The sequence below is a fragment of the Triticum aestivum genome, chromosome 2B, assembly GCF_018294505.1.
Source record: "Triticum aestivum cultivar Chinese Spring chromosome 2B, IWGSC CS RefSeq v2.1, whole genome shotgun sequence".
Classification (NCBI taxonomy): Eukaryota; Viridiplantae; Streptophyta; class Magnoliopsida; order Poales; family Poaceae; genus Triticum; species Triticum aestivum.
The window spans coordinates 28844808-28872108 of record NC_057798.1 but is presented as its reverse complement, the minus strand read 5'-3'; the positions used below and the strand labels follow the sequence as shown (position 1 = coordinate 28872108).

Sequence of the window (27301 nt, the reverse complement as noted above, 5' to 3'; positions counted from 1 at the left end):
AATGTTAAAGGTGTTAAAATAATGTGTGGAGTATTCACTGTATAGGTTGTGCTACTGTTGGATTTGTAATTAGCGGTACGTTAGGTGTTTGAGTCGGACATGTGTAATTCGGGACTAATATTATATATAGCCATCACGGGTAGCCAAATAGACTAGACAATAGTTATAGGCTAAGACAAAGATCACGAGAGGGACAATCCGGCGCCCGTGGCAGGGATGACCGGACCGGCCGTGGCGCGGCGGTCGGAGCGCTCTCTCGTGTCCTTGGAGTCTTATTGCAGATTGTATCATATGATTTGATACATGGGGAGGTGTGCCTGTAGTCATGTCCCGGGGATGTAGCCATGTTGGTGAACCTCGTTAACAAATCTCGGTGTCATTGCTAGTGCCTGTGTGACTGCTTGTCCTTGACGGATCGACGGTGGCTTCGGATTATTCTAACACAAGGTATTGTCAGTAGAATGAAAGAAACTTGAATCTAGTGTTTTTTTACTTCCATTTTTAGAAATATTACATCCACAACCGAAATCCCAGAAACACAGTGAGTTTTGGTGTTTTTAGTTTGCATTTTGCCCAGAGGGCCGAAACATTCACCTGAAATTCAACATAATATTTGAAAACTTTGAAAAGTACTTTAAAATCATCTGAATTGCTGTGTATTACTGAAATTGCTAAAATATTGTTCAAAAGGTAAATACTTCAGTGTCCACTGAAATTACTTAAATTCATCGACGTTTTCACATAAAGTGAAAACCAACTAGTCGTATACTTCCACTGGTGATATGCTTCCACTGGCTCTTCCGAACAGATATTGGTCCCCTCAAAACTAAACAATAGATGTTGCTGTAGCAAGGTGTCATGAATACATAATGAATCAGTCTTGAAAGAAACATGTTGAATCAGACTTGAGCCAAGCATCGATTTATTTCTTCTGCCATCATTCTGTCATGAGATCGCACCTTAAAGACTTGCTACAAAGACACGCATATGTACGTATCATAAGAGGGATTATGTCTATCTATTGGACAGTGATGGCTATCTTCATGCCACTCTCACAGTGTAAAGGAGTTTTCACATAACATATGAAGAAGAATCTGCCACTGCTGGTGACCTTAATGTGGTCATTGCCGGAGCGGTAGGCCGGCGACGGGCGAGAGACCGTGCATGCGTTGTAGTCTTCTTCTGAGACCTGCACCACGTTGTGCGCAATTGCCTTGTACTTGAACACTGCATGCATTAGTTATAAACACAAGATTACATATCAGAATTGAAAAATAGCTAATCACTTGATTTAGAGTTCTCACCAAGCACATCGCCGACCTTGATTGGCTTGTCGTCCCCCCAATTGGAGATGCTGAAGAACCATCCGTCCTGGCGACCGACGTTCCATTCCTTGCTGTGGACGACGGTGATCGCGCAGAAAATAGCCAGAAGCAGCACCAGAAGGGTGGGTACCATGGTTCCTCGTGCCATGAATGGTGTTTCCCTCGACTTGTTCTCGCTACCGCAGATCACAAGAACAACAAAATGGAACAGTGGTTGATTCCTCAATTGATGGCTTGCGTTCGGTAAAATACTAGTACAAGATTACATATAGGCTTAGTCAGCTAGTGGTATTTTATGAATATTGTTCCTAATAAGGCAATTCTTAATGTATACTCAAATAAGTGGTAATTATAATATTCCTTTATATGAGACGAATCCTATGTGCAACATTAATTTGTAGACTATCAAATCCTGTTAATGCAAATGGATGAGGATGCATTTATTTTCCGTCTTCAAGATATAGTGAATATTTTTTAGATGCGTTATAATTGTATATCAAATATTTATTTATACTAGTAGTATTTAATGATATATTTGTAGTAACCAAAATTTGGAATGCAGATATACCCTCTATTCTTAAATGGATCCAGCTTGCCTGCTCCCTCCCCATGCTTCCATCTGTGCTCCCACTTCATCCTACGGCTGTCTTTTTTCCTTTTCTCTTTCTAATATAATCATCTCCCCCCTGATTTTAAGGGCGTGGGGCCGGGCCTTATTTTGTTCCAATCAAATCAAGCCACGTACACGGGAGCACGGATGGGCACACGCGGAGGGAGCAGACAAGTCTCGTCCTTCTTAAATAGCAACGACCCACTATCTAGTTTTCCTCTCCATGCAACAGCGCCACATCATCAAATCATGCATGTAGTCCTAAATTACTTTTTCCATTTGTCTCTTCATGTAAAGCATACACCTCACGCATGACTTTTTTCGCGGGATTATAACTCATGTAAGACACTTTTATATTTGTTTTTGTATTAATTTTAGTCTTCTACCACTTATCCATACATATTTTTACAAGGTTCCCGCAGCATTGCGCGGGACATCATCTTGTTATTAATACAAAGAGGTCGCTAAGGTCGACATTTAAAACATACATGCTAAAGGATGATCAGAGACCATGATTTGCAATAGTCTAGTCAAATCAGATGACATTGACATAAAATTCCAATAAATGGAGTTTGAATGAATTTTCACGAGTTGAAACATTTTAACGTGTTGAGTTCATATAAGAATATTAGACTAGGTTAATTTGGACCACAGGGTGTATGTGGTGAGCACCTCCAAGCAATCAAGACTAGGTTAATTTGGAATATTTGTAAATAAAAATATAGATCATTTTATATCCGAGATTATTATATGATTCTCCCTCTCCTTAATGGTGAAATATGCCGCATAGTTTTACCGTCAACCAATTGAGCACTTGTAAGGAACAAAAAAAATGGATTCACTTAACAAAGAGCATTCAACATGTCTACCATATCACAAACCATTGAACGGTTATGATGGCAGTGGTATCCTCAACCCACCAGAGTTCAAGTCCTAGACATGACATTGGTACTTGCATTTTCCTGAATTTATTTCAGGCCTTCGGTGATGTGCGTTCAGTGGGAGGAGACGTTCACATCGACAATGAAGGTGTTTGTGATGAATTCGTCAATCTCAAGATGATGTGTCGGCTTAGTCTCCCGGGGATGCCATAGGGGTAGGATGTTCATGCGTGCATTCATAGGCGTAAATATATGTGTGTATGTATGAGCGTCTGCGTCTGTACTGTGTTAAAAAACATGTATACCATGTCATCATGTAGCAGTGCTAATCAAGAAGAACTGCTTTATAGATCATCATCTGACTTATGGTTCTAAGGTGCATGTGCAAGTGCGAACTGAGTGTAGTTTAGACGGTTAGGTTCCTTGTAGTTGAACCAGTCCACCATGATTCAAGTCCTAGACTTAGCGCAAGTGCTCGCATTTTTTTCAAATTTTTTCAGGCTTTAGGATGATGTTTTTTAGTGGTAGAAGATGTCCCCTTCGACTACGACACCTCTTGTGATGCAGTGTCAATCTCAAGATGTTGTGCCGACTCGGTATCTCCGATGTGCTCGTGCATTCCTAGGGATAATTGTATGTGCATGTATGTGAGCAGCTGCTATTACATTGTGTCCAAAATAAGGGTGCAAGTGACATGATGATGTCTAAGAGTGAAGGTAAAGCATGCACAGCCTGACGGTTAGTTCACAACTAAGTAAAACTACACATAATCTGACCATTAGTTCACAACTAAGTAAAACTACACATAATCTAACCATTAGTTCACAACTAAGTAAAACTACACATAATATAACATGGTATCATCTAGCCACCACATGCTATATAGGAAGTCATGAACCTATAACATGGAAAAGTAGTGACTGCATTCACGTTTGTTGCACGGCCATGATGAACAATAAAATTAAAATAAATAGGGAAAAATATCTGAAACTTTAGTGGCATTGATTATGAGCAAATATTTTAGATGCTTGCAAAGTTTTGAGCAAGGGAAAATGACATCCTTGAGTTAGGGCCGACTCTCTCTCGGCTTATTTTGATTATTGTGACAACTCATTGGTTGAAGATTAACATGTTAGGGTCTCACTGTTTTTGCGGTTGCAACAATGGTGAGTTAGTTAGGAATAACTGAGGTCATCCCGCATGGCGGGCTTCGCCTTCCTCTTCGAGTGTCCAAACTCGACAGATCACGTCGTCTTCTCGCCCCGCGGTCGAGCCAACGTGTGGTTTGCCTTTCAAAAATCAACAAAGACCCTCTGCCTGACTCCACAAGTCGAACAGAGGCTCAGATGCATTGTTCGCGTTTCTGCTAGGTTTTATTTTTTTTGGGGGGGGGGGGTTCATTTTTTTGCTTTTGATTTTTGACTGGATTTTCTAGGTTTTGGTGAATTTTTAAATTTTATCTATTTATTTTGTTAGGCAGCGCTTTCTCTGCGAGAAACACAATTATGCTTCCTGAAAAGGGAAAACATAGTTTGTCCTTCCATGAGAATCACATCCGTGCTTCCGATAATGGAAAGGCGCAGATGTATTTCCGTGAGAAGCACAACCTATTTTTCCACGAGAAACACATTTATGATTAGACAAGAAGTACAATTGTGTTGTTGCAAGAAGTATACCCTATGCTTCCATAAGAGAAGCTCAGCTATGCTTCCACGGTTGTACTTCCTAAAAAAGGTGAAAAAGCATGACCGTGCTTTCGGATTTCTTTTGTTAGTTTCTTTTTTTGGATTTTTGGGGGTTTTTTGTTTGGTTTTTATCATTTTTTATTTTTAAAATTCTGGTTTTTGTTCCCGATTTTTTCCCGCCAAAGAAGTTCGTCGGAATCTATTAACATGGTATCTATTTTTGAAGATCTCGAGGCGAGAAATTCAACAATGAAAACGTTTGTTACTTGGATGCACGGTTCAAGAGATACACCATTTTGAAAAAAAAAAAGGAAAACTCCATGGTTGCACAAGTGGCGCACATGCAATGTGTCACGTGTCAGCATCAGAGAAGGTGAAATGTAGGGTAACCTTGAACTAGTGATCTCGTGCATAGAGCGTCCTATAGAGCTCCCCCAAAAAAATTACTGTTTTTTTTAGATAACAATTTTTTTTACTGTGTCTAATTCTAAATCATGGGCTTTTTTTTCGAGAGAGAATTGTAAAGCATGGGCTACTTGGACTACTGCGTACATGGGCCCAAACCATGAAGCCTAAGATGGGTTTAGTCCATTCGTACTGATCCAGATTTTGCTAAGAAAAAAAAGGCCAGGGATCCAGAATCTCCATCGAGTCCACTCTCCAGCAATGAGCAGCGAGCTGCCGCCGCCGGCGGCGGCTGCGCCAGCAGCCAAACCTCCGTCGATCCCCTCCACGGCCACCACCACCACCACCACCCTCGCCACCGCCGGCGACGGAACCACAACCATATCCTCGCTGGGCCAAGACCAGCTCCTGGAGATCTTCCTCCGGCTGCCCAGCCTGCCAGCCCTCGTCCGCGCCGCGCTCACCTGCCGCTCCTGGCTCGGCGCCGTCCGCTCCTCCCGGCCCTTCCGCCGCCTCTTCCGCGCCCTCCACCCGGCGCCCCCCCTCGGGATCTTCCTCGAGGTCGACGACAGCACCGCCCCCTCCTTCGCCCCCTTGCGCCGCTCAGATCCGGACGTCATCGCCGCCCTCCGCCGCGGCGACTTCTTCCTCACCTCCCTCCCGCTGGGCGACGTCGCGCCCAGGGGCTGGACCGTCACGGACTGCCGCCACGGCTACATCCTCTTGTGGAACACCTTCCGGGCCGTGGCCGCGGTGAACCCCATGACCTGGGAGGTGGACACCATCCCGGTGCCCGACGACGTCGTGGACGGGGGTACCAGCGAATTCGCCTTCCTTAGCTTCCTATTGCTGTCTTCCGAGGAGAACCCTAGGTCGTTCGGCGTGGTCTGCGTCTGCGCCGACGTGTCTAGGGTTCGCGCCGCCGTCTTCTCGTCGGGGACGAGGGATTGGGTCATCCACCCATGGGCGGAAATCGGCCGTGAGTATGGCCTAATGTACGGTGCTAACACGCTGGTGGATGGCTCCGTTTACTGCCCTTTCTATGAGGGAAGAAGTGTGATTAAGATAAACACAGCCACCATGGATTTCTCCTCTCTGGATCTACCCTCGCGGGTAATTGATTACGGACAGGCGGATTTCATCGTTGGGGACACTAAGGATGGAGAGCTCTGCATGCTATATGCATCTGATGATTTTTACCTCCATGCTTGGATCCGTGGTGTGGACGGTGATGGAATTGGGATTTGGGTGCCGCAGCTCATACTCTCATTGAGCGCAGAGATTGACCGGACGAGTGGGGAATCGGAGGGCAAACTCAGAGTTGTGCAAGCTAGGTCTGGATGCGTGTACTTGTACTTGACATGCATAACCCCTGCTGGCACACAACGCAGCTGGTTATTCTACCATTCATTGGGGACCACGGAGATTGAGTTACTGATCAATGGGACATTTGATGACTATGCCTATCCGTATATTATGGCCTGGCCTCCTTGTTTGATTGGTGATGATGGGGCCACTGGGCATGAAGTTGAAGGTTCTCACTAAAATCTGCAGTTGTGGGTATGAGTTTACAATTATTAATTACTTTGTTGATGCAAAATAATATCTAGTTGGCATTGAAATCCAGAGGATAGTGCCTTTGTATCTTAAGTAGTGGTTAGGCTCATACAAACGTTTAGATGCTTTAAAACTATTGCTACAAATCTGGAGATAATGAATCTTGTTGTAGATTGGATTTCATCTGTTGTAAGTTTCTATGGAATACTGCTATGGTATCTTTGCTGCTAAGTCCCATTGCTTAATTTGTGTCTACCGTTTGTGTTTGTGTTTTTTATTTACAGAGAGAAAAACACAAGACTGCTAGTTCTGGGAAGTAATCATAATAAACTCTGAATGAAATGAATTTTCGGACATGCATCTGTGATTCTAACAAGGATCCCTTCATAAACTTGTTCTTTTTACTGTACAATCTCTTTGTCTTTTAGGTTGCAAATTTTATTTTATTTCAACCTTTGTTCTTTGTTGCGGCACAGCTAATAATATAAATCAGCTTTTAAGTGCTTAATTATATTTTAGTATGTTCCCGACCTAACTTTAATGGTGATGTAGTTACTTGCTACTACTTCTGTAAAGAAATATAGTTGTATTTCAGTTCACAATGTTAGGCAGTTGCACCCTTGCTTGACTGAACATCGACCAGTTTTGAAAAATAGTTATTTGCATTCTTTCTTCATCTGGTGTAGCTCGGCGGTACTGTTTTGCTCTATATTACCTGCACTTTATGTCCAGTTCTTAAAATTGTCGTGTAAGAGATCACCTTGTTGCAAGAAAACTGAATTTGAAAATGTCAAGTGTCAACTATGTTCCTGTTTCTTCAGAGTATAAAATCACCTTATTGCAAGAAAGTTGTTGCGTTTTTCAATTGTTTTCTTGGAAGAGTAGAATAGCACAAGTTGCATCTTAAAGCATTGCACCAAAGGGTAGAATTTGCACAAGATTAACATGCCGTTTTGATGTAGACTAACACACTGCCTTTGTGACAGCAACAGCAGCAGCAGGGGAGATTTGCGTGTAAGCTGCAAGGTTGTCGTGCTCGGTGTCGAACGCATTTATGTTGACTGACCATGGAAAGTTGGGAATCAAATAATGCAGTTGATTTGATTGGTTTGTAGAAATAATCTATTGCCAGATTGTCTCACGTATATAGTGAGTGGTTAATGATTAGAATGATATAGTGAGCCTGCTGCTTTGCCAAATATCATGAATCGTGTAATCTACTGTCATTTCAGAACGTTCAGGTTTTTTTAGGGCTTTCAGAACATTCAGTTATAAAGTGAGTTCAAGCTTCAATATGTTGTTTTCAAATACAACATTTTTTTTTTGCAAAGATTTCAAAATAGGTACACAGACGAGTTCAGGGGAATAATGATTTCACTCGCAGAGATGTGAAATTTCGAGGGAATTCTCACCTATGAATATGTGATATTCGGATACGTTGAAATTATTGGCCTGATGCTGGAGTTAATGAGTTTTATGGAGGTTTGGATTTTTCATCTGCTGCATACTTTCTGTGGAACACTGCTAAGTTGCATTGGCTGCTAGGCCTCATCAACCAATTTGTGTTGTTCATCTGTTGAGAGAAACCAGGACTGTTGTGTTGTTCATTTGTTGAGAGAAACCTTTGAATGAATTCAATATTTGAAGATGTGTCTGTGCTTTTAGCAAGAATCCCATTTTGCTAACAAGATCTGCTAACTGGCGACAGCAAATTTCTTGTGACTTGTTATACTTCCGGTGGCTTAGTTGCGAGCTCTGACTTGTTACAATTTTCACTTAGTTTAAGCAGTTGATTGAAGGGGAGCCTTGGCGCAGTGGTAAAGCTGCTGCCTTGTGACCATGAGGTCATGGGTTCAAGTCCTGGAAACAGCCTCGTACAGAAATGTAGGGAAAGACTGCGTACTATAGACCCAAAGTGGTCGGACCCTTCCCTGGACCCTGCGCAAGCGGGAGCTACATGCATCAGGTTGCCCTTTTTTAAGCAGTTGATTGATGCATTGCTGGAATAGACATCAAGGAATCTTGTAAGTGTAAAATTTCAGTAAAATGGAATTATAAAAATGCGTCCGTGCTTCTAACAATAATTCCCTGGCATACATACTATTTACTGTGACTTGTATTGCAGAAGATTCTAATTTTTTTGGAGTTTCTTCAAGTTCGGTTGTTCCTGCTGCATATGCCCAGGTAATAGCATGATTTAGCTTGTATCAAGTGCTTAACTGAAATCCGGATATTTTCCCACCTACTAGCTCTTTTTTTGGTGACTTGCCATACTTGTATTTGGTGCCTTGATGGGCCAGAGACGTTTTAGGCTCAATCTAAGCTTAAAAAACGTCTTATATTTTGATATACAGACAGATAGCCAATATGGAACTGGTTGTTCATTTTTCCGCATTTTTTTAGTGATATTTTTGCCGCATCTCTCAGGTTTCAAGCGGGGCGGGATGCGGGTGTCCGTCACAGAACTAAGCGGGACAGTGCGGCTAATGTGGGAGTTTGCGGGTGGCCGCCACACACCGGTATAATTAGGGCCGGGCAGTGCGGCATCCCGCATTACCGGCCAGCTACATGTGTGTATCAATCAACACTACACATCGCCTGGATCTCAGAGGAAAATTCAGATAATCAGCACTATATGTGTGTATCAATCAACGCTACACATCAGCTATAAAGTAGGCTGTGAATATAAGGCATAGAAGAATAAAAATCTACAGAATTCACATCAGGCAGCAGACAACACATCTATGAGATATTGCTATTGACACATTAATCTTCGAAACTCGTAGGAGAACCAGGCTGGTGCTTGGTTTCTGGTTGCCTTATCCTTACTTGAACCAGGGTGAATCTTGTAGCAATTGCATTTGCCAAGGAGCAGTGGTTTCCAGTATCTGAAATTTAAAACAAAAAATAGTAGTGATTTCCCGACTTCTCTGAAATCAACATTCATGGCCTAAAATGGGAGAAGAAAAAAAAGGCATGGTATAAATTGACCTTGCACACTAAGTAGTAAATTGACAGTGCATTCAAGTTACTGTTCTGTAGCATATTCACTTTGCATAGTAAATTGACAAATATTCATGGTATAAATTGGACTGAAGAACAACTGCAAATTTCCCAGCTTTAGCATAAAAACTCATAACCCACATATCTTACTCTGCAAACTACTGGGCATACTATCTGTTTCAAGTTGAGCATTCTGCAATCCCACAGATAAATCTAGCAAGTGCACAACCAACGATAAGGTGCTCATCATTATCACTTGATTACAGAACATGCATTTATCTTATTTCCCAATCCATCCCCACTTTAATAAGCTAGAGAAAACTTTCAAAGGAGATCTAACAAGACACATAATTTTTTATGAATCCAGCTCACAAAACAGAAATCTAGACATGAGTACATGAACATATGTACTTCAAGATTAGACTTACCTAATGCTGCAATTAATGACCATCAATATCGGTGCGTGTTCCATAAATAACATCGTTTATTATCGTGTCCACATGATTAGTTCCTGGAATGAGAGAAAATAAATTGTTAAAGTTTTATCATCATAACACCAAAGAATACTAAATATCACTAAAAAGAGAGTTTGTTACCGCGAGGTCGCATTCTTGTAGATAGATTAATGCATCTGCAATGGTTCATATCATTTTGGTCCTATAGTCACTGAGTATTCTTCCTCTAGTGGAGAAGGTTGACCCTGATGCTACAGTAGATGCAGGTTCAACCAATACATCCTTTGATATCCAAGATACTATGGGGTTACTTGTGTGCATTATTGGACCACCAACATAGTATGTCGAAGCCATCTTCTTGCGGGCAAACATCATCTTTTAGGTAAATATCAAGTTCACTCAGCTTTGCTCGATTTTGTTGATGTTGCTTAACATGTTTGCTCCATTGATCCTGTCGTGGAATTGTCACGTCAGATGTCCTTAGTGTCAGGACTTAGTCGCGAGGCCAACACATCTATGTGGTAGCTTGAGAGGGGTTGAGCAGGACGAGAGACGCAGGGCGGATCAACACGCAAGACAAGGGTTTAGACAGCTTCAGGCACCGGGAAACATCATCCAGTAATAACCCTACATGCTGTTTGTGGCTAGGTCTCATTATGCTCATGAGGGAGTCGCCGGTAAGCCGGCTCATTGTGTCTAGCCCTAGAGATTGTTGTTTCTTGTTTTCTCTCCCTCTTTGGGGAGCCCTGCCCCTCCTTATATAAGTTAGAGGGGTGGGTTACATGTGGAGTCCTAGTAGGACTAGGACTAGTCTATCTTTTCTTACAAGTTGACTACAAGTCCGGGTCTTGCTTCCTCGTAAAGGAAATATTCGTCATCCCTTTCCTCTTAAGCCGGCCCACCTTTATATGAACCGGCATATTGGTCCTTGGGCCTTGTCGTCCGTCTGAAGCACCCGCCGGGTCACCCATGAGTCTTCAGGCTCATGAGTCGTCACACCAGTGAGCCGTCGGACACGTGAGTCGCCAATCCTCTGGCGGTTACCAATGAAACATCAAGTCCGGCCGGGTCATATATCCGGCCGGGTCATACCGCGGGGTATATCCCCGACATTAGCCCCCAGTTTAATCTGGATTTATCCATGTTAAACTAACCCTGCAAAATAACTCAAGAACAATTTGACAGGTTGTGCTCCGGGTTAAAAATTCTTGTACGCCGGCACCTGATCATCCTTAATTCCTTGTGCTCCGGGTTAAATATTCTCCTGAGACAGGACCTGATTATCCTTAATTCCAATTGTCATTTCCTTCATGTAGAAAACCCGGGTCAAATAAGCTAGCTTCATACTCAATTTTCTGATGTTGGTTTCTCACAGAAAAATATTGTGAAGAATAATCTACTTGAGTCGGCTTCCAAGGCGTCGGGTTAAATAATTTTGGTCTTCAAATACTCATCTCATATTCAGCTGGCTTGAAGATGTAAAACTTGTCGGTTTATCATTACCAAAAACTGTCGGATTATAAAACAGACGATGCCGGGTCATAATTGTTGTTGACACCGGTTTATGTAATTGATCCTCCTGATTTGCTCAAAACTGATAATTTGAAGATTTTTCTCCCTTATATCCATATTACCTGTAGCCCCCAAGTCTTGAGCAGAACAAAGTGATGGTTTAAGACTTGCTCCAATAAATGTTGCAACCTTGAAGAAATCCGGTTTATTCATCTCAATCATATAAACTGAATATTCCACACATGTTGCCCCCAAATGTCGGGTTGTCATGCTTGCAGCAACCTGGGACTTGTAATTGTTTTATGCTCATGAAAACTTCAACTAGTGTAGCCCCCAAGGACCGGGTCATTATGCAATAATGAGCAGGGACTTTGTAGATATAACCATGTAAATTTGAACAGCAATGTGTAGCCCCCAAGGGCCGGCCTAGTAAGATAATACTGAGCTGGGACTTTGTATATAATTGATAATAGCATCATATAATATAGTCTCCACCATGGGGCTTGAACCCATGTCCACAAGGTTAAGAGCTTTGTACTCCACCAACTAAATAGTGGACCTTTCAATATAATGGAGTAATGTTTGTGTACCTTGAATTTTTGACAGGAGCAATTGGTAGCCCCCAAGGGCCAACTCATTTAGAATGTGATGAGTCGGGTCTTCAATAAGTTGAGCAAAAAATGACTTTGCATTAGCCCCAAATGCCATGGTGCATGCTGGCAGTGACATGGGACTTGCATATTTGATATAATCCCAATCTAAATAATGTAGCCCCCAAGTGCCGGGTCGTAAGCCTGCAGCGACTCGGGACTATTCCTTCCATTATAAAATAAATCATATCCATTGATAAAAATAATAGCCGTTGTGCTTAAAGCGACTTTGAAAACCTCAATCATAACATTGGTTATTGACAATCACAATAGAAATCCAGCCATGTTGGCTATTCAAGATTTGAATAATATAATATGGTATGAAAACCTCAATCATTCAATATCATCATGAAGATCCAGCCAGTTTTGGCTATGAAAGATTTGAATACCTCATCAGTTGACAAGTAAATCCGGAGTTTAAATACCTGGCGGCTCTTGGTCGATGGCGATTTAATACGCCTCCATTGTAAGCCGGAATTTTTATAACCCGGCGGCTTATAGCTTTTGAGAAAAATCCAGAACGGATAATCATTTTGAAGCATCAACTTTGGTAATGAGCTTGAACTTAATCATTTATATGTCATATTTATGCAAATCCTGCAAAGAGTTTAAACAACATATGCCCTGGTGACTTAGCATCAAAGCCAGGATGGGTCATAATATCTCACATATAACCACTGTGATATTGAATTTGTACTGCCGGTTCACATGACACTAGTAGAAAAACACCTAATAGTCCCGGTTCGTGAGGGCCTTTAGTCCCGGTTCATGAACCGGGACTAATGGGCCGTTACTAATACCTCCACCCATTAGTCCCGGTTCAAACAAGAACCGGGACTAATGTGCCTCCACGTGGCTCTGTGCGTCGAGCCCAGTCAGGGGGCCTTTGGTCCCGGTTGGTGGCACCAACCGGGACCAAAAGTCCATGTTTTTTTGGAAAGTGGCTGCTTTAGAGGTTTTGGGGGTTATTTTTAGGTTGTTATATTAGCTAGCTAATAAAGAGAAGTGTCCTCTCTTATATCTTCGTCCTTGGTTTACCAACGCTGCTGCTATATATGTTCATTTTACCCGCTGATATAATAACTCATGCATGCTCGCATACATCAGCATATATAATAACAAGTACTCGTCCTACTAATCATGCGTCATCATACAACTTCTACTCGTTATTAATAATAAGTCATACGATCATCATCCTCATAGTCATCGAACCCGACCCTACATAATTGTTCTTAACACATGATCATCAGTATCAGGTAGGACCTAAACACCCTTAAGGTAAAATAGCATAAAACAATATAGACCCTGACTCTCCATTATGAAGAATGGCGATCATCCTGTCTCCAATTTTTGCCCTTCGCTGAATGTTGCTTCCAAGAAGCTCCTTACGACTGTCCATACATTTTTTCCATTCTTTGATTGTCATGTCTCCACTTCTTTTAGAAACCCGGTATGGACAGTTCAGATTCGTAGGAAGACCTGGTTGTATGTTCAAAACATGAAGGCTACCGTGCGTATACATCAGATGAGGCACACAATCATTCGGGATTATCTGTTGAAAAACATAGTAATAACTTCGTAGTTAGCAATGATATGATGTACTAGTTTTAGAAGTGTGCAAAAAGATGCAGGGATGTCGTAATAGTAAAAAATCTTACCAGGGTATCTCCATGGTAGTTACCGTAGTTCAACACGTGCACTAGTGGCACGTATTGACCATAATGTTGAGGAGTTCGATTGTAGACATTGTAATTCTCAAGATCAGTACAAAATGTGACCAGATGATTTTTCTCCTGATAAGTTAGTTCGAAGCCTTCGGTGTAGTAGGTTCTGTCTACCATCTTCCGCACATTCTTTGAAGAATGAAAATAAGCTGTCAGTGGAGAATAAGTTGTCAACTATTTTGAAATAAACAATATAAATTACTTAATAACTATGTTAAGCTCACATGGGGGAAGAATTGGAGGTGTATCCATAAGGACGAAAATCGTAGGTCTCTCTTGCTCGATTGTAGGATCACCAAGATCCATGGTAACAAGCATACCCTCATCAAAACCATACATCTTGCAAAGTGCTTCCCAATTTTTGCAACCAAAATGGGTTACACTCTGAGCATTGTACAACTTTACTTGAAAATCCACACCATGATGGGTACTTAGGATAATTTTTTTGGTTTCGAAACTTTCATGGTCTTCAAAACCCATCCTCTCCAAGACATAGCGTCTTGCAAAGCATGGGATAAGCTAGTCGAATTGGAAAAGATGAAAAATATTGTCATGATTAAAATAGTTGAAGTCATGAGTAATTACAAAAAAATATTGCAGATACCTAATCATTGGTTGCGTACCGTATGAACATCGAAGGTCTCCTCGAGCTTAATGCTGAAGCGACGATCTTCGTCCAGCTCAATGAACCTGTCGCAGATACCTCGGTCGTCATGGCACCAGTCGCACTCCCCCGAGCGGTTTTCATCGTCCGAGTACGACATTTCCGGCCTATTTTCATAATTCAAATATTAAACTAGATTATTAATCACGGATTGACTATCGGTGATGTACGTAGCTCCTCCTTTCATTCCCGAGTGCATATTACATCAAATTGTCTAGCACACGGGAATGAAGGAGAACTTATCCAATATGAGCATTCAGTAAGCAAAATCAAATCATAAAATAAGCAAAACCAAATCATAAAATAAAGTAGTATTCAAATTAGCATGCATTCAATAATTATAAGCAAAAGTACATCATCTCTTGGTGTCCGTACATCGTTGAATATTATCACTAATATAGCATCACTAATACAACTAGAACCGTAGCGCCCGACGGGTATCGACGCGGGCGGTGGACACCCAAAGATAAGGAACCATCACAGGATCATAGCTCCAGTGAGATACCTGGAGAACCTGCCAGGTATTTTTCGAACCTGCCCTCCAATGCAACCATGTAGCGACGGACGTGCTCATCCTCCTCGCTGACACGGTGACGTACCACCTCCGCGTTGTCCAGAAGCCTCGACACCATCACTGGACCACGCGACCGCCACCAAACAAGGATCGGGTCAACAATGGGCTGCCTCCTCACCAACCTACATCCCCCGTAAGGTAGCACCTCCCAATACCAGCCCGGCGAAGCCCAGTCCCGAACATGGCCCTGATCTAGCAAGCCTCCACCGCCAAGTCGACGACGACGAGGATGCGGGATAGGCATCACCGACGTCGATGCGGGAACTACTTCTATATATAGTTAAATAAAGTAGTTTTATTAATTAAATCAACTAGATAGTTCAACTACTAAACACTTACTATAAATAAATAAAGTAGTACTTACTAAAAACAAACTACTTCTATATATAGTAAAATAAAGTAGTTTATTAAATCAACTAGCTAGTTCAAGTATATATGAAGCACTTACTATAAATAAAATAAAGTAGAATTACTAAAAATAAACTAGAATTTTTCTAACTATATATTAAACACTTTCTCTTCTTATTTTTTTCATTTTTCTAAATACGTACTATGAACAAAAAAATCATTAAAATTCTATAAACAAAATTACAACAGAAAAAAAATCATAAAGATTCTATGAACAGAAAATCTATGAACTACACATCTAAATTACTACACATCCAACAAAAAAAATCTATGAACTACAAAAAAATCTAAAAAAATCTAACAAAAATCATAAAAAATCTAACAAAATCTAACAAAAAATCTATTAAGAGAAAAAAATCTAACACAACATGAACAAATTAATTACACAATCTAAATTAATTTTCTATCTAATTTATCTAACTCATCTAATTAGCATTAATTAATATCTAGCTAATTCATCTAACATTTGACATTAATATCTAATTTTTCTATCTAATTTATCTAACAGAGGAAAATACACGGCGCCGGCGCCGACGACGGGCCGTGGGCGTACGAGGCGGCGACGTATGGGGCGGGGTGCCGAGGGGGACAGCGACGGCGCGTGGCGGGGACGGCGATGGGCGACGGCGCAGGACGGGGCGGCGACGGGGACGCGGGCGACGATGGGGACGGCGACGGCGTCGGGGCGGGGCGGGGCGGTGACGGCGTCGGGGCGGGGCGGCGACGGCGCGCGGTGTCGGGAGATCGAGGAGGAAGGAGAGATTGAAGTGGGGATGCGGTTCTGAAATTTTTGTTATATAGCAAAGACATTGGTCCCGGTTCGTGGCTCCAACCGGGACCAATGACCCCCTTTGGTCCCGGTTGGTACCACCAACCGGGACCAAAGGCCTCTTTTCAGCAGCCCAAAGGGCGGGAAGCAGAGGGCTTTGGTCCCGGTTGGTGCCACCAACCGGGACTAAAGGGTGGGCATTGGTCCCGATTGGAGCCACGAACCGGGACCAATGGTCGTGTGCTGGCACGGTGCGGCACAAAAGTTTAGTCCCACCTCGCTAGCTGAGAGGGGCGCGCAGTGGTTTATAAGCCCCACTGCCGCACCCCTCTCGAGCTCCTCTCCACTGCAAGCTTACGGGCCTACTTACTACCGCGTTGCCTGTTGGGCCTACTGGGCCACCTGCGGGCCTGAATCCTGGCCCATGGTGGGTTTCTAGTCGTATTCAAGCCGTGGGTGCCCGTAGGTTGCACTTTTTTCCTTTACTTATTGTTGCTATTTTTATTTTTTTCCCAGATTTTTTGTTTTGTTTTCTGCATTATTTATTTTCTTTTGTTTTTTTGCTTTATTTTTTAATTCTTTTTGCTTTTAGTTTTAGAACAATTTTAAATTTCTGTTAGTGCCATTAGTTCTCAAATTTGAAAACACTTTTTTTTGTTTTTTTGTTTTGTTTCGTGCTTTATTTATTTTATTTTGTTTCTACTTACAACAAAATACTTATTGTTGCTATTTTTTCCCCATATTTTTTGTTTTGTTTTCTGCATTATTTATTTTCTTTTGTTTTTTTGCTTTACCTTTTAATTCTTTTTGCTTTTAGTTTTAGAAAAATTATAAACTTTCTGTTAGTGCCATTAGTTTTCAAATTTGAATACACTTTTTTTGTTTTCTTTTTTCTTTATTTATTTTATTTTTTTCCAGTTTTTTTCTTTTGTTTTCTGTATTATTTATTTTCTTTTGTTTTCTGCATTAAAGCATTTCAAATGAACTCTAAAAAAGTTGAAAGTTGAAAGTTGGCATGGTATCACGAGGGCCGAACCATAATGGGCTGCCTTTGGTCACGGTTCGTCCCACCAACCGGGGCCAATGGTGGTCGGCCAGGACCAAGGCCCATTGGTCCCGGTTCGTCCCACCAACCGGGACCAAAAGGTCCAGACGAACCGGGACCAATGGCCCACGTGGCCCGGCCGCCCCCCGGGGCTCACGAACCGGGTCCAATGCCCCCATTGGTCCCGGTTCTGGATTGAACCGGGACTAATGGGCTGACCCGGCCGGCCTGGACCATTGCCCCTTTTTAGTCCCACCTCGCCAAGCGAGAGGCACTCGCAGCTGTTTATAAGCCCTGAGTGGAGAGACGATGAAGAACAAGCTCAATGCTCACCTGCACGTTGGTTCGCTTCAAGCCTTGATAAATAGGGTAGACTGCATGGAGCTATGTGCAGTGCAGTTTACACTATTCCGAAAGGCTTGAAGCGAATTAACTAGCATTGCGCCTCTTTTTTATTTTTAATGACTTATTACCACACAAAAATAAATAGAAAAAAATAAATATAGCAGAAAAGAAAAAAAACTATATAAAAAACTACTCAGAAATAATTAGAAGAAAAAATAGTTGTGATTAACTTTACTAAAATCTTTTTTATTTTTAATAACTTATTACAACTCAGAAATAAATAGAAAAAAATAAATATAGCAGAAAAAAACTATATAAAAAACTACTCAGAAATGAGCATAGATGCGCTTATAGAGAAAATTAGACCTAAATTCATAATAAATTTCTACTAACTTCAGAGAAATTCAATATGAATTTAGGTCAAATTTCCTGTATAAGGGCATCTATTTTCACTTTGAGAGCAGTTCAACAAGGCTGAGAGGGAGGGGTTTATAAACCGGTGTGAGCCCCCTTCGGTTGGCGAGGTGAGACTAAACTCTGGCCGCAACGAGGACCACGCCTTTGGTCCCGGTTCGTCCCACCAACCGGGACCAATGGTGGTGGGCCAGGAGCGAGGCGCATTGGTCCCGGTTCGTCCAACCAACCGGGACCAAAAGGTCCAGACGAACCGGGACCAATGGCCCACATGGCCCGGCCGGCCCCCGGGGCTCACGAACCGGGTCCAATGCCCCCATTGGTCCCGGTTCTGGGTTGAACCGGGACTAATGGGCTGACCTGGCCTGGACCATTGCCCCCTTTTCTACTAGTGTGACCTGTGCAGTAAGGGTGATAACCCAATCTTTTGAAGCCAATGCTTCCACATAGATGATGATTGTCATAAGCTGGCGACTTATAGTCAAAAGCCAAGCCGGGTTAATCATAAAACACTTATATACATTTAAGATATAATCCTCAAAAGGTCTCAAGTTAAGTAATTGTGGCTGCAATAAACTTTACCAGAGATAGAATTAAACTTTTTGAGGCTTCTGATTCGGATACGATCAGTAAACCGTTCCAAAGGGGTTAAGCTAAGATTCGAATACGATCATATAGCCCCCAGTGGCTTTGGCGATGCCGATCAAGTGGGTATCGATAGCTATGTTCTCTTTGGTTCAAATACGACCTATGTTTGAACAGGAAGCCCCCAAGTGACCATAAGAGTTGTTTAATGACGCTGGTTCGAATACGACCCACGTCAGACCCAAAGGGGCTAAGCTATGATTCAGATATGATCAAGAAGCCCCCTAGTGGGTTTGGCAGTATGCCGATCAAGAGGGTATCGACAGCTATGTTCTCTTTGGTTCGAATACGACCTATGTTTGAACAGGAAGCCCCCAAGTGATCATATAAGTTTTGGCATTGCGCCGATCAAGAGGGTACTGATAGCTATGCTCGATGAGCAGGAAGCCCCCAAGTGCTCATAATAAGATAAGCCGTAAGGCAGGATACCCAAGTTTGAACCGCGCATCATGGCAACAAGTTCTTTTGGCAACCTTTAACTTTTCTGAGAACTCGAACTTGCGAGAGATTAATGCTTTTTGAACTGGAACTTTAAACCGGATTTGAAAGCTTTAAAAAATTTGTGAGGGACAAATTTACCTTGAGCCGGATTTTGAACCGGATTTGAGAGCTTGGGCCGGATTTTGAACCGGATTTGAGAGCTTCGGTGCTTTGTGGGAGAAAAATGTCCCTTGAACCGGATTTTAAACCAAAATCCTTATTTTGAACCGGAAATCTTCTAATGGCTTTTAAATTTTCATCGATCTAGCAGTAATCTCTGGGGCCGAGTTATTTTTCCCTTCAATGACCCGGAGCTCTTGAATTTATTGAAACCGGCTAATTTTGCCGAGTCATACCATTGTAGCCCCCGAGTCTCAAGACGACTCGAGGAGTTGGCTTGGGATTCTCCATATTTGACCATAGCAGAAGGTGTACATCATTGGCGTTGATAGTGCGATGTGAGTCCATAGAAGGTTGAGGTGACTGCGGCGGGTTATAAATGATCCTGTATGAGCCGTGTCAGTAACTCGGCCAATGGTTCCTTCCAACTGGCTGTTTGAAGTTAACCAAACTGTAGTGGCGGCGACTTGTGCGCCTGCCCATTGAACCATCCAGTGTAGACGGCGGCTGATAATACATGATAAGTTGCCTCCAATTTGTTGGAAGAAAATCGGGCTTCCCAAGTAGTGACTTGCTCATACTCAATAAACAACTCATGTAGACAGGTGCGGCCCAATGTGTTGATGTAGACCAGACCATGAGAGACGGGCGGTAAAGACGACTGCCGCATCAGAGGCAGCTCAGACGGATGAATCGGCCGCGGTGCTGTAAACCGGCGCAGGCGAGTCAACCACGTCGTTTTGATGTAGTGAACAATTGTCCTGCATCAACAATATTGCAGACCAAGGCAAAGATAAACTGATCTTTGACAAAAAATAATATGTGCCAATAAAATATATATAAAATGGATATCACCTGATGTGTCAGGCCAGAAATAATCCGCCATGAAGTTGATGATCACTAGGTTAAGTTGAAATCACTCACAGGTGAGTCGGCCGCGGGAACAGACAGATGAATCAGCCGCAGCGTTTGTAAGCCGGTGCGGACGGGCGAGTCGTCTTCCTTGTTGTAAGCCGGCGTGGTCGCGAGAGACGGCCACGGCGTTGCAAGCCGGCGCGATCGCGAGAGACGGCCACGGCGTTGCAAGCCGGCGCGGTCGCGAGAGACGGCCACGACGTTGCAAGCCGGCGCGGTCGCGAGAGACGGCCACGGCATTGCAAGCCGGCGCGGTCGCGAGAGACGGCCACGACGTTGTAAGCCGGCGCGGTCGCGAGAGATGGCCACGGCGTTTGTAAGCCGGCGCGGACGAGAGAGTCGGCCGCAGTGTTGGAAACAGCATGGATGCGGGCGAGTAGGCTTTTGTAATGAATAATGGTCCTGCGGAAGAATACCACAGACCAAAATAATTGTTCTCAAATAATTTAATATGTACTGATCAAATGGACTGGATGAATATAACCTGATGTATTTGGACGGGAGATGTCCGTATAGACTGGTCAAATGACTCCGTAGTCAAAATATAGGCTAGCATACTAGTACTTCCTCCGTTTTTTTTTCAACCATCTGGTGATTTTTGTCCATCTTCATATGGGTATCAGATACCCACACACATCGAGGCAACCAACGGCGTGGCAGGCAGCTGGCAAAAAGTACTTCGGCGACGGCGGGTACCTTTAAATAATGACTGGATTTGAACCTGCGTCCTGTCCTTATGAGGTTTTCCTCTCCGTGTAAAAAAGTGCAACTTGATTTGCAGGCCTTGGTCTTTACGCCAGGGAGTAGTACTCCATCTAGTCGGATTCCTCTGGAATTACGCGTGTACACAACCACACGCAGGTGAATAAGCCTAGCAGATGATCCGTGACCCAGTGACTTGATAGATAATGTACGCCTTTGTAGGGCAACGCAACAGCAGAGATTGATTGTCGGTTTCGACGGGTTACGGCTGCAGATAAAACAATCTGAAGCGGCAGATTACGAGACTGCGGTGGTGGTCTAACCGCATCGTTTCGCCAATTCTCTTCTTTTTCTTCTTTGAAGTAGCGTCAGATTAGCAACGATGGTAGTGGCTTGTCTTGTTGTGCACGCACTCTTGAGTAAAAAAGGCAAATCCCTTGAGAATCCGTGATGTACACACAAAGCTTGCTCTTGGGAACCGAGACCGGGCCTGTGTGGGTCCTTGCTAGTTCTGTCTCGTGGAGTTGACCCAGCGCGGTTTACGTGCAACGGAGGACGCCGCTGCTGTCCCTTCACATGAATCGTCTTTAGAGACGATCCGATGATGTTTTTTTTGTATCGTCCGTCCATCTAGTAAATAAATCCAACATACCAAGAATTCACCCAGTGCTTGTACTGTACAAGGGATTTGACTGATGCACAGATTCCACATGACCTTCTCCGGGTGACTGAGCAGTAGAACTACAGGCTGCTTCCAGACGCGCGGCCGTCCGCGGCAATTAGGGTTGGACTGATGAACACGGGGTCGGTATAGATCTGACCTTGGCTCTTCCTGATCCAGCCAATTTGCGAGCTTCTTAATCCTTGGGATAAATCCCTCCAAGAACTCAACACCACCGTGCGCGAGCCCCACGGTGGGCGCCAACTGTCGTGGAATTGTCACGTCAGATGTCCTTAGTGCCAGGACTTAGTCGCGAGGCCAACGCATCTATGTGGTAGCTTGAGTGGGGTTGAGCAGGACGAGACGCAGGGCGGATCAACACGCAAGACAAGGATTTAGACAGCTTCGGACCCCGGGAAACATCATCCGGTAATAACCCTACATGCTGTTTGTGGCTAGGTCTCATTATGCTCATGAGGGAGTCGCCGGTAAGCCGGCTCATTGTGTCTAGCCCTAGAGATTGTTTTTTCTTGTTTCCTCTCGCTCTTTGGGGAGCCCTGCCCCTCCTTATATAAGTTAGAGGGGCGGGTTACATGTGGAGTCCTAGTAGGACTAGGACTAGTCTATCTTTTCTTACAAGTTGACTACAAGTCCGGGTCTTGCTTCCTCGTAAAGGAAATATTCGTCATCCCTTTCCTCTTAAGCCGGCCCACCTTTATATGAACCGGCATATTGGGCCTTGGGCCTTGTCGTCCGTCTTAAGCACCCGTCGGGTCACCCATGAGTCTTCAGGCTCGTGAGTCGTCACACCAGTGAGCCGCCGGACACGTGAGTCGCCAATCCTCTGGCGGCTACTGATGAAACATCAAGTCCGACCGGGTCATATATCCGGCCAGGTCATGTCGTGGTTCTAAGTCTGACAGTAGAATGGGGGGTAGGTATGGAGAGGCAAGATCCTAGCTATGGAGTAGTTGTACACACGAGTGTTTAACGAGTTCAGGCCCTTCTCTGAGGAAGTAATAGCCCTACGTCTCGGAGCCCGGAGGCGGTCGATTGGTTTATGTGTATATGAGTTACAGGGGTGCGAACCCTTCTACCAGTGGAGGGGGGTGGCTTATATAGAGGACGCCAGGACCCCAGCCAACCCACGTAGCAGAGGATTAAAGTACATTAAGGCCGGGCTTTACTAGTAACACCCTACATAAAGTGTCATCATGACCATTAAGACTACTTAATTACAGATCGTTTGGATACAGAGTAGATCCTGAACTCCTGATGGTCGAGTGAGTCTTCATGGTCGAGTGTCTTTAGGTTCGTCGAGTGACTTCTAGCCGGTCGAGTGGAGTCTCTCTTGGTCGACTGGAAGGTAGCTTCGTCTAAGGATGTCCTTGGGTATGGTATCCTAGATAGGTCCATGACCCTACCCTAGGTACATAACATCATCATTAGCCCCCGAATGGATCGAGGTTCGAGTGAGGAAGGAGTTGATGATTTTCTCCGACTCATTTCCTGTGCTTTGATTATGTCGTATCTTGGATCGGCGATTTTTCTTTCGGCGTTGGCGTCAACTTTTACTTCAGTCGTCTTGATCCATTCTTGTCTTCTGTCGAGTGAACTTTTTGAACTTTGGTGAACTTCCGAGCGACGGATCGCAGGAAAGATATCGTCTGACAGATTGATCTGCTGTTTAGCGGATTCTGCGGGATCCGAAATTTGGGAAGCGCGCGAAGCGGGGCGGACCGCGGCAATCGGATGGGATAAGACGTGGACGCCTCGATTTCTGCGCCGCCTTTTTCGCCACGTATCGTGCGTGCGCGACTGTTTCGGGATGTGACAGGATCGCCCGGACCCACTCGTCAGCCACTCGGAAGCGTCCTTATATAAAGCGCCGGGGGAGGATTTTTTGAACAGTGCCTTCCCATTATTCTCTCCTCCCTCTTTGCCTCCGCCCACTGCGCCTGCTCTCGCCTCCGCCTATCCGCTCCTCGCGCGCTTCGCCGGCGACAATGGTGAAGGAGAAGACGGCGGCCCTAGAGCGCGCGAAGAAGTCGACGGCGACGGGGAAAGCGAAGGGGAGACCGTCCAGTCGGGGCGGATCATCGTCAAGGTCCCGCCTGCCAAAGGGTTGGGTCCAAGGGGATCGGATCTGCTCGACCATCACTGAGAAAGATCTCAATGACCTGGCCAATGAGGGACTGATCCCCCACGGGTCAGCAAGGCTTCCGGGGACCGAGTGTCAGCCGCAGCCGCAGGAGGGTGAGTGCGTTCTCTTAGCCACTCATGTAGACCGTGGTTTTTCTCTGCCGCCGAGTGTTTTCTTCCGAGGGTTTCTGAATTTTTTTGGGGCGCAACTCCACCATTTCAATCCCAATTCCATCGCCTATCTTGCTGCCTTTGTGTCCATGTGCGAGAACTTCCTGGGTTGTTGACCACACTAGGGTCTCTTCAAGCACATATTCACCTGTCGCTCATAGACAGTGAAAAAGGCGAGTCCGGACGATGAGAGGACCAAGGTTATCCAGATGTGCGGGGGTCTTGGGATTCAGTTGAGGAATAAGAGCACTTTCCCGGCCATGACCCTTCCTGAGTCGGTCAGAGGGTGGCAGTCGACTTGGTTCTACTGCCAAGACGAGTCGACGCCGGGGCAGTCGACTGGTCTCCCTCCGTTCTCCATGGACCGAGTGGACAAACCGTCTTCTCTGAAGGTGCTTCCTGAGGAGAAAGCCGAGGTAAAAATGCTGATGGAGCGCGTGGTCCAACTCGTTCGGGACGGAGTGACGGGCATGGATCTTCTGGAAGTCTTCCTTAGGCGGCGCATCCAACCGCTTCAGTACCGAGGCCACCCGATGTGGCTGTACTGCGGTACCGAAGACACCACTCGGCTCCATCCAGAAGCGGTCGACGACGCCACGCTGGAGAGGTGGGTGGCCGCCATCACAGGGAACAAGGACAACCCTCGAGGGGCTAGGAGGATCCCGCCACTCGACTGTACTTATACGCCGAACACGGTATGGCCACTTATCTCCGATTGTAATCTTGCTTTATCCATTCTGCTTTGCCGCGAATTGGTCGATTGATCTTTGTTTTGCTTTGTTGTCTGACAGGCCACCACTGAGTTATACTCGATGCCCAATGGAGCGCAGACGCCGACTGAGGAGGAGGAAGGAAGCGGGGGCGAAAGCCCGGAGGAGTGGGATTCGGATGCTGACGACGATGACGAGGGCGATGACTCTGGTGAGGAGGAAGAAGAGGAGGGGGAGGAAGAAGTTGTACCTCCCCGCTCGGAAAGACGCTCGAAGCTTGTCCATGATCCCGCGACTGAGCGTGGTAAGGGGGTCGCGACCGCTACCCAGTCGACCAAGCGCCCTCGGACTACTTCTCCGGCGCCGACTGAGAAGGCTCCGAAGCAATCTCGAGTGGCACCATCGAAACCTGCGAAGGTCTTGCCGAAGATGAAGATGGTGATCCCCACTATCTCAGGGTAATGGTAGTCTTGAGTTTTCCCCGTTTCATGAACTTGTTCTTGGTCGACTCATGGGCCAATCGACTGACTTTTGGAACTGCAGCGCTGCTACTTCCGATACTTTGGCCAGGGCTGAAGACCACGAGATGGAGGATGCTGCTACCTCAAAACCTGGTATGACTCTTATGATGCCGTTTTCAGTCGACTGACTTATTATCTCTAATTTTGATTCTTTCTGCAGCTTCATCTAACATCGTTATCGATCTTCCCGACGACGATGACCAGGAACCACCAAGGCAGAGGAGGAGCAAAAAGGCGTCTGCTGGCAAGGCGACTCAGGACGTGCCAGCACCCGAGACGTTGGTCGTGGAGGGAGACAATGTCACTCGGCCTACCGTAACCTTTGCGGTGCCGTTGACGAGTGCTCGTTCTTCGTCGTCGACTGCTGCTCAACCCTCGCTTTTCTCAACCTATTCTGTTCCTGAAGACCAAGCTAGTGCTGCTAAAGAAGCAATCCGTCAAGCGGGGGTCATGATGGAGCAAGTGAAGGCAATACGAGAAGCCAGCCAGGCCGCCTATGACGCCAGTTCGTGTTGGGGAACGTTGCAGAAAATTAAAATTTTTCCTACGGTTTCACCAAGATCCATCTATGAGTTCATCTAAGCAACGAGTCATGGGAGAAAGATTGCATCTACATACCACTTTGTAGATCGCGCGGAAGCGTTCAAAAGAACGGGGTTGAAGTAGTCGTTCTCGTCGTGATCCTATCACCGGAGATCCTAGCGCCGAACGGACGGCACCTCCGTGTTCAACAAACGTACGGTCCGCGTAACGTCTCCTCCGTCTTGATCCAGCAAGGGGAAGGAGAGGTTGATGATGATGGCTCCAGCAGCAGCACAACGGCGTGGTGGTGGTGGAACAGCGGCACTCCGGCAGGGCTTCGCCAGACGGAGGAGGAAGAGGTGTAGCAGGGGGAGGGGGCGCCAGGACTTCAGGGTGCGGCTGCCCCCTTCCCCCCTCCCTTTATATAGGCCCCCAGGGGGGGCGCCGGCCCTGGGAGATCCAATCTCCCAAGGGGCGGCGGCCAAGGGGGTGGAGTACCCCCCAAGGCAAGTGGGGCGCCCCCCCCACACTAGGGTTTCAACCCTAGGCGCAGGGAGTGGGCCTAGGGGGGCGCACCAGCCCACTAAGGGCTGGTTCCCCTCTCCACTTCGGCCCTTGGGGCCCTCCGGGATGGGTGGCCCCACCCGGTGGACCCCCGGGACCCTTCTGGTGGTCCCGGTACAACACCGGGTGACCCCGAAACTTTCCCGATGGCCGAAATACCACTTCCTATATAGTTTTCTTTACCTCCGGAACATTCCGGAACTCCTCGTGACGTTCGAGATCTCATCCGGGACACCGAACAACATTCGGTATGCTGCATACTCATATTCATACAACCCTAGCGTTACCGAACCTTAAGTGTGTAGACCCTACGGGTTCGGGAGACACGTAGACATGACCGAGACGGCTCTCGGGCAATAACCAACAGCGGGGTCTGGATACCCATGTTGGTTCCCACATGCTCCTCGATGATCTCATCGGATGAACCACGATGTCGAGGATTCGAACAACCCCGTATACAATTCCCTTTGTCAATCGGTACGTTACTTGCCCGAGACTCGATCGTCGGTATCCCAATACCTCGTTCAGTCTCGTTACCGGCAAGTCACTTTACTCGTACCGTAATGCATGATCCCGTGACCAAACACTTGGTCACTTTGAGCTCATTATGATGATGCATTACCGAGTGGGCCCAGAGATACCTCTCCGTCATACGGAGTGACAAATCCCAGTCTCGATCCGTGTCAACCCAACAGACACTTTCGGAGATACCTGTAGTGCACCTTTATAGTCACCCAGTTACGTTGTGACGTTTGGTACACCCAAAGCACTCTTACGGTGTCCGGGAGTTACACGATCTCATGGTCTAAGGAAGAGATACTTGACATTGAAAAAGCTCTAGCAAAACGAACTACACGATCTTGTGCTATGATTAGGATTGGGTCTTGTCCATCACATCATTCTCCTAATGATGTGATCCCGTTGTCAATGACATCTAATGTCCATAGTCAGGAAACCATGACTATCTGTTGACCAATGAGCTAGTCAACTAGAGGCTCACTAGGGACATGTTATGGTCTATGTATTCACACGTGTATTACGATTTCCGGACAATACAGTTATAGCATGAATAAAAGACAATTACCATGAATAAGGAAATATAATAATAACCCTTTTATTATT

General features: G+C 45.1%; 2 protein-coding genes across 3 annotated transcripts; one reads left to right on the top strand and one right to left on the bottom strand.

The window, feature by feature from the left end:
- Window positions 1–1018: 1018 nt before the first annotated feature.
- On the bottom strand, window positions 1019–1473 carry LOC123040131 (basic blue protein-like). The gene is made up of 2 exons (XM_044463060.1): window positions 1305–1473; window positions 1019–1227 (listed from the first exon to the last, which is right to left on the bottom strand). Exons 1-2 carry the CDS (start codon window positions 1471–1473, stop codon window positions 1019–1021), a joined length of 378 nt encoding a protein of 125 aa, XP_044318995.1.
- Window positions 1474–5110: 3637 nt separating this feature from the next.
- Window positions 5111–7758, top strand: LOC123043263 (uncharacterized). Of its 2 annotated transcripts, none has more exons than XM_044465672.1 (2): window positions 5111–6466; window positions 7456–7758. In XM_044465672.1, exon 1 carries the CDS (start codon window positions 5168–5170, stop codon window positions 6449–6451), a length of 1284 nt encoding a protein of 427 aa, XP_044321607.1. In that variant the 5' UTR covers window positions 5111–5167; the 3' UTR covers window positions 6452–6466; window positions 7456–7758. The 2 variants fall into 2 exon arrangements, with proteins under 2 accessions (XP_044321607.1, XP_044321608.1); XM_044465673.1 differs by having other exon boundaries at window positions 7450–7758.
- The last annotated feature ends 19543 nt before the right edge of the window (window positions 7759–27301 follow it).